General features: G+C 48.1%; 1 protein-coding gene across 1 annotated transcript in view; it reads left to right on the top strand.

The window, feature by feature from the left end:
- Nucleotides 1-8,183: 8,183 nt before the first annotated feature.
- Nucleotides 8,184-8,329, top strand: part of SIAH3 (siah E3 ubiquitin protein ligase family member 3) — a 47,400-nt gene continuing 47,254 nt past the window's right edge. Inside the window, exon 1 of the mRNA XM_009697224.1 lies at nt 8,184-8,318. Within this exon, the coding sequence (XP_009695526.1) occupies nt 8,184-8,318 (135 nt within the window). The remainder of the gene's footprint in view (nt 8,319-8,329) is intronic.

Genomic DNA, 8,329 nt, shown 5'->3' with positions numbered 1-8,329 from the left:
AGGCACATTTTTCAAATGACTAAATACAGATTTGGAAAGGCTATGCGTCCCACCTGGCTACTAGTCATCAGTGGGATCTGTGAGCCTTTAAATGGCAGGAGCTGGTGAGACCTTCAGATGGTGGTGGTGGCCCCTGCACTCTCCAGGACCACACGGAAGGCTACTACTGGGCTCTGTCCCAGAAATTCTCATGAAAAGGGTTTAGAAATTTAGAAAAGGGGTCTGAAATTTAGACCCAGTTGGCGCTTGTCCAACCATCCCTGGCCCATGTCTGTGTTGGCAAGGGGTATGTCTGGCAATGGGGTGCTCCACTGCCCAAAGCAGGATGGGGACACAGGGGCTCTTGCATTGGTGTGTACCCAGAGTAATTTGGGGTCACTTAGACTCTGGGACCTTCACTAGGGCCAGGTCAGGGGAATGTTGCAGCCAGGGAGAGCAGTGTGGGCTGCGCACGTACCCCTACAGCAGGCAGGACCCCTTGCAGAGACTGCTACTCCCAGGTCATGGCCAGGGCTGGCCTTCCTGCAGTGCTGGCTGAGCAGTGCTGGTGACAAGTAGGTCCTCGCTGAAGCAGCCCTTGCTATGGCACCCACTGTCCAGGTGGGATGTGCAGGGGTTTCTGTGGGGTCGCAGGATGCCACGTGCTGGAGCCGCTGCTTGTGTGGCAATGCCCACCTTGCTGGGCTGGGGATTCATCTCACCTGGTTCTGGAGGAGTGTGGTGCTATGTCTGTGAGAGTCGTAGGTGTACAGTCAGTGGAGGTTATTTGGTACTTTTAGGTGGTGAGTCATCTAACCCATTTTAGATATCTCCTTTAACCTGAGATGCCCCAGATCTACTTCTCCCCACTGTCTCAGGAGGCACCGGTGGCTAACTCAGGCATAGGCATCTGCTAAAGAAAAATGTGTGCCACCTCCGATGGCTGGAAAATCCTTGATGAACATCTCCTGAGTTTGTCTCGACCAGATTTTGAAAACAGAAAAGTCCAAGACTAGGAAAACGTGGACGTAGCATCCAAAGCTCTGAAGGAAGCCTGAATTATTTATCATTCTTGTGATCCAGAAAAGCAAGGACTTCACTCTGTCTTGCTGGGTCATTCGGATACAGCCCTTCACCTCTTCATTGCCCAGGCCCTCCTCCCCTGCAGGGAAGGCAGGAGCAGCATGACCTGGTTTGGCAGGGCTCGTCTGCATGCCCAGAAGCTGCTCACACTTTGACGTGAGCACAGCAAGTCTGTCTCATTCCTTCTACCTATCTGTCCTTCACACGTCTCCGTGCATGTGTCTCTGTGTCTGTTTTAAAGCAGTTGGACTAAAAAAAAAAAGCCCATCGTGACTCTGGCAGGCTCCTGGGGAGGCTCCCAGCATCCTGACGGCAAAGCAGTGCTGGAGCTGAGAGCACACTAAGGACATTAAAGGGTGACCATGGTGCTGCCGCCAGTCTGGGTTGCTGACTGCCGCTTGCCTCGGCTGAGTGCGGCTCCGGGAGCGAAACGCCAGCCCGCAGAGCGTGACCAGAGACAGCCTCTCAGGCGGGCTCCTCGGCAAATGAGAAACTCTCTGGCCCTTAAAAGCTGCTCAGAATTAGGGGCTGCCTCTGAACAAGCTGCTGCCTGGGCTGTTGGCAGGAAAAGGAGCCTTCTCCATCCGTCGTTACTGGCTCCTGGTGCTTTTTCTCTCTGACACAAGGCAACAGAGGTGGCTACGATCCATCCACCCCCAGCACCGGTATGGCCCGGGGCAGCAGGAGACCCTCCGCTGGGCATCGCGTTAGGCTGGCAATTGAAAGCAATATGTCCTTATGGTAATGTGGGCACCAGGCAGCCACTATGAATAGGAAATGATGGCAGTTACTTTATCTAATAACAGCATGAAAATGTAAAGTGTCTTTATTGAGCTGCTGGCTTGCTGGTGAGAGTTAAAGGAGATGCTCTCTTGGGTATAACATTTGCAGAGAGAAATGGCATGAGATATTGCCATAAACTCTCCCTTTAATAAGCGAGCAGAGGAAGGGAGAGCATACCAAATGCAGTGGTGTGAAGGGACAAAATTAAGAAGGTGGAGGCAGCAACCTTTTTCCCTAGGCAGCAGATGTCCCCCAAGGAGAAATGAAGGATTCCCCTCTTGACCCAGCAACTAGAAAACTCATGTACTGCTAATGGTAATGTAGGGAGGAAGGCTTTGAAAGGAATAAAAGAAAAACACCTCTTGCCATATTAGCGTCCTTCAATACCAGAGGGAAATGTAAGTTTCTGCTGAAGGGAGATTAGCAGGAAAAGCCCAGCTCAGCAGCTGTGCACTGACGATGCTCTGCAGGTGGCCAGGGGGTGCAGAATGACTTTTGCCCTGTGACAGATGGGGGAGACGTGGCCCAAGCGTGCGAACAATGGCCGTGTGCATCCCCAGTTATTCTGGCGATGGTGTTGGATGTGCAGCATTGCAAAGTAGCTCTGAGGGCGACGACCACGCACGGTTGAAGGAGAGCTGCCCAGAGAGAGAGAGGAGGAAGGCAGCGCTGAGGAAAGGTCGGGAAGAACCTCAGATTTGTGAAATTGGTTCCAGTTCAGCAAATTCCATTTTCTCCCCGCTTTTGTAAGATTATCTGTGGCATTTATCACTGATATCTTAATTGGCATGTTATTTAACTGCTTTAAAGACTGCTTTTGATAGTCCTTGCCCAATAAAAGCTGTCCTTTTGAGAAAATGAAAATTGTTGAGACATTTAAGATCAGTTTCTGCTTAAAGCAACTGTACAATTCCAGTGCAGCTATTGCTTATATCGCTGCATGGAGTCAAAATGTTTTTTTGAAAACATATTTGGCAAAACAGTTCACCACAAATAAAGGACTTTGATAAAGCCAACAACTTCTGACAGCACTTTGCTTTTGAAAAATATATAATTTTTTAAAAGAGGAAAAAAGATTCACCGATGTTTTCAGCTCTCATCACTGTAGACACTGGACAAGACAAGAGGAGGGAGTACCTCCGTGTGTTTTCCAGAGAGATTTGTGGTTCTCCTCCCTGCTCACAAGCAGCTCTGGCTCCCATGTGGCTGTGCTGAAATGGTGTCAAATCTGCCCTGCGAGCAAAGCGGAGGTGTGGGAACGGGGACCTAAAGGAGTGGACTTGTCACGCCTGTAACCAGTGCACCGTGATGCTGTGAGCATTTTGCCTCTGCGCTCATCAGCGGTGAGGATCAGAGCAGGCTCAAGAAGAGATGAGGAGGAGGTAGGGAAAATGCTTAAGGAAGCTGCAAGAGTGACCTGATCTTGGGCAAGAAAAATATTTTGCAAAGGAAACACTGTCTACCTGTTGGGTTTGCTGAAAGAGATTTTAGGCAGAAACTGTGTCTTCACATGGAGAAGGTCTGTGATGACAGAGGCTGCCTCAGCTCAGCAAGGAAAAGCACAATCACTTTCTGCAGGCAGAAGCTTATGCAGAAAAAATAATTCAGACTGAAAAAATGCTAGTGGTAAAGATAAATAACCTTTGGAAGAACTTACCCGGAGGTGCCACTTGTCTCCTTTACAGGAAACTTCACAGCCAGGCTTTTTGGAAAGGATGGGCTCCAACCCAAGCACAAAGCAGCCAGTATGAAGTGACACATGCTTTACCGGGGGCAGGTTGAAGGGCTACAACTCTCTGTTTTAAAAATTACTGGTTCTGCTTCCCTGGGGATGTGCCCTCCAATGGCCCAATATGACAGCTGTAGGTGCTCAGGGAATATCAGGAGAATGGACAGCAGGTGTTGGCCCCTGCCTACGAACCAACTTGAAATGCCATCTCCTGTTGTCACTGCTGGGGACAGGGTGCTGGGCTGGAAGGACCATTGCACTGAGCTAGTGAGACATTTCTTACGTTCTTGCTTTAAAGGTCTGGTGGACAACAGAGGAAAACTACAACTAACAGTGCAAACACCTCTCCTCAAAACCTGCTGTGAGACCCAGGAGAGAAGTTGAAGATTCATACATTAAGTTTACATCCAAAGGATGCAGAAAACTGTCTGATGTCACAGTCAGGCCAGGGGAAATGCATCCATAGCGTGCCCCATTCCTCCCACGACTATAAGAGGAGCTGGGCTAATGCACTCAGATATAGACACTCACGGCAGAGGTGCCTAGTTGGCATGGATCTTGTTCCTCCAGCCCCTGGCCAGGCAGAAAATGGACTTAAACCTTAACCAGATGGGGGCAGTGACCCATTTAAATAGACAGCTAGCATCCCTAGAACGCAAGGCTGAGAGTGTAAAAGGGGTCCTTCCCTGTCCCAAGGTACCCACATGGGCTGTCCCTGCCAGAGGGCAGCAGCAGGTTAGCTTGGTCTGGTTCCTTCCCCAGGGAAATATAAATAGTGGAGCCGGAGTACCTCTCAGGTCACCCAGCCCTGCCAGAAATCCTACCAGCAGTCAGAAACATGGCCACACAAGCAGGCTGGTGAGCTGCCTGAATGGATACTCATGATGCCCTGAATAGCATCCACCTCTCCTGTCCTTGGGATACAGACTGGTGCTGGGGTTGTCCAAGGCAGGTTAGGTTTCCCTTATGGCTGTTGGTAACGGAAAGCAGCCTGGTGCCATCTGCATGGGAATCATACCGTGGATGTCAGCAAGATATATAGGTAGGGATGAGAAGGAACTTGGCTTTGCTATGCCTGTGGTGTCTGGTGGGGCAGGAAGGGAGAGAGAACAGCACGTAGAAAGGTCACTCCCAAAAGTGCCCAGTCAGAAAGATAAAGAAATCTGACTGAAACCCAAGCCCTGCAATTTAACATTGGGTTTGGACTAAGTGATGCATCTCCTGGGCTGTTGTACTGCCAAGTTGCACAATGCCTGGACACCCATGATTTCCCACAAATGTTCCCATTTCCCCTTGGCAGCTCAAACCGAAAGCAAAAAGGGCAAACTGGAAAGCTAGCACCACTGTGGCCAGTTTTTATGTCTAGCTGATCCTATTATCGTGCTAACCTGACGCAGCCGCACCAGCAGCTGAGCTGTTAGAGCATTATAATCCCATGTGTCTTACGGTGATGCCACTAGAGCTGCTAATTTGGCAAAATCTGGATCCTAATAAAGATTTAGCCTATGGCCTTTTGTCATGTCACACTTGCCTGCTACAGAATTAACTATCTTGGAAATAATGGCTGCAGTCGCCAGAAATTTGCAACCAGTAGTTAAATGGGATTCATCAAGTGCCCCTTGCACATGGACTTGTTCCTCCTCTCTCTGGCTGCATCCACACAGCTAAATAACACCATCAAGGACCTGCGCATGGTTTGAGGCTGGGTAGGGCAGCAGACCTTGCATCTCCAAGACTGGATGAGACCACCACGAATACAAATTAATGGAGTTAATGCTGGGTGGGAGCCTTTGTGTGCAAAAGCAGAAGAAAGACCTGGATCCACACCCCCACACCAGAGCATGCTGCTGAGTTTTTGTTTGCAAGCGAAGCTGCGTGAATGGCCAGCTGCCGCGGCTCGGTGGATGAAGGATCCCTTGTCAAGTTGGTGTGAAGTTGTGTGTTGAAATGCAGTAAATGGGTGCTGCATGTGGGTCTGGGGACATGAACAATACGGGCAATAAAACATTTTCTAACAGTGTTGCCGTGAATGTGAACTCACACACTAAGAGGAGTTACCTTCAGACGCACTGGATGCTCGTTTTCATCCTTTTCCACAAATATTGCTGGTGGGGAGATGCCTCTCAGATGATCACGTGTAGAAAGCGAGATGGGCACAGATGCATACAGGGATTTGAGCACTGCAAAAGTCCCTCACCTGCTCTTGGAGGTGCTCGTTACTTTGCAGGAATGACAACCCTTTCTGTATTCCAGCTCAGTGGCCAGGATATATATTTAGGTTGAAGATGTCCCTGAGCACCTGTGAGATCAGGGACACTTCTCCTACCCCCCCTAGGAAGGCATCTGGGTCTCAGCGGGGCTGGACCACGGCACTGCCAGAGCCCCGAGGCTGGCTGGACAGCAGGGATGAGGGGTGCTGTCTCTGCTGCCCACAGATGTGGTTGTCCCTCCAAGCCTAGGCATTCGGTCGAGTCAGTCAAACAGAAATAATCCCAGGGGATTTAGGTGATGATAACCAATGTAAATAGCAAGGACCTTTTGCTTGTTTAAGGCTTTGATGGCAGAATACTTGCACTGATAATTTGCAATCTGAAATTTGCTGGTGTAAAGTATCTGTGCAGCTACCAACTACAAATCAGGAAGAAATAAATAATAAATAGCTGGATGTTCACAGTTACTTTGGGAACAGAGATAAGGATACATTTAAGTAAATCAATTCACTCATCTCCAAGTCTGTCTGAAAATATTCTCCAAGTGTCTCTCAGCGCTGCAAAAATTACCTCCTGTTCTCATTTACAAGCAAATGTTAAGAACTGAGAGATACATATTCCTCCCATCTTTAATTTTTTTTTTTTTTGGGGGGGGGGGGGGGAAAGATGGTGTTGTCATCAGCTGTTTCAGCATTCACAATTTCCCATTTATTAACCTACTCGGGTCTCCTTTTTATTTTATTTTTTTTTTTTACGCACAGGCTCTCCGCAGTCTGGCAGAGCCAGTATTGCAGTATTGATTTAGGAAGAGGCGGTTGTGACAATCCAGTCCCAGGCTGAAGCCCACCCTGTACAGGGGCTGCTCTGTCCGGAGCAGCAGCCTCACCCCCAGTGTTGAGCTCACGTTTAAAAAGAAGCAAAAAAAAAAGAAAGAAAAGCTACTTTTATCTGTTCTGCTTTGAAGGGAAAAAGGATTACCAAGGCTAAATAAGCCATCTGAGTACTTAGCTAGCAAGCCTAAATAGCACCCTGATACGAAGTTCTGGCAGAGAGCTAATTAAATTAACCCTCTTTGATTTATTAACAGGCAGAGCAACATATCACACAGGATTGTCCCATGAAATGAATGTGCTTTCTGATTCCCTTGGCTGCTTCGGTGCAGACATGTCCTGGAAAACCCGGTTATGGGGACTCAAGTTTAATGAGGCTCAATGGCTCGAAAAGGATCGCTGCCCACCGACAGAGATACGGACTAGCAATAATACGCAAAAGCATGTTGTTTTCCTTGAACTTCCCTAATTCCCTTTTAATGCCTAGGACTATCTAATGCCTAATTCGTAATTTCCTGCCCACCAATAGTCAGATGAATGACAAGCAAAAGCCTTCTGCATGTCTAATTATTCTGTTGCTTTAGAAGCCACTTTTCCCTCAGTGCAAGTTTCTCTCTGTGTGTGCACTCATGCATCATGTATTTCATTATTTTTAGAAGCATGCTCTGTGCCTTTTTATGCTGTCATAGTTCCAGCATCCAGTAATTACTATGTTTTGTGTCCAACGGACCTGATCCACTGGCAAGTGTAAATCAAGAAAACATCACTGACTTTAAATGGAGTTATTCCAAGTTACACCAGACCTGAGACCTGACCTCACCTATTTTCAGTGGTGGGGGGGAAATGTTACTTGTGTGCTGAGACCCTTGTGAAGTAGCAGAATATAAAATTTAGAAAACTTCAACGTGGTGAATATCCAAATCGAAGCCTGCAAATGCACAGACGTGAATCTATTTATATAGCAAGCTCTACTTCTGCTTAACCCCTGCAAGGAACTGTAACTCTCTTTGCATATTTGATTTTTTTCCCTCAGTAAAACACAGTCTACTTAATCTATTTTTGCTACTTTCTAACAGTTTCGCTGGTGGGCTTTTTCGCTATGCCTTACATTTAGCTTTGGCATCCGAGCGCTCTTTCGTTAAATTAAGGCAATTAATAAATGGAGACGTTAAGCAATCAATTTTGCCTGCGTATCTCCACAGCCTTACATATGACTGGCTGTAATCACAAGATAAATGCAATGTGCTGATGTATGGTAATGTTCAATAATACATTCTCCACCAGGCTCAATTCATCAGGGAGTTTCTGGAGGGGAGGCATTCGTTATTGGCTGTCTCTGGACCTCAAGGATAACATTTCTGTCCTTTCCATTGGCCGCCCCGCTGCTGCAAGCCTCTTCCCGTCTTATTTTGATGATGAATATGAAGGGATGCTAAGCCGTGCAGGAGCGTAGCTCTCGCCGACTCCACTCCCTCCCTGGGCTCAAGGACTCAGGGGCTCCCTCGCTGCTCCCCCTGCCCACCGCCAGCAGCAGCAGCAGCAGCAGCAGCAGCAACGCCAAAAGTTGTGATGCTTTTCTTCACCCAGTGCTTTGGGGCTGTGTTAGATCTTATTCACCTGCGGTTTCAGCACTACAAGGCAAAGCGGGTTTTCTCAGCTGCCGGCCAACTTGTCTGCGTCGTCAACCCAACACACAGCCTAAAGGTGAGTTAAAA

The sequence above is a fragment of the Cariama cristata genome, unplaced genomic scaffold (genome assembly GCF_000690535.1).
Source record: "Cariama cristata isolate BGI_N322 unplaced genomic scaffold, ASM69053v1 scaffold523, whole genome shotgun sequence".
Lineage (NCBI taxonomy): Eukaryota > Metazoa > Chordata > Aves > Cariamiformes > Cariamidae > Cariama > Cariama cristata.
Note: the sequence above shows the minus strand (reverse complement) of the source record. Positions and strands in the feature narration are given on the sequence as shown.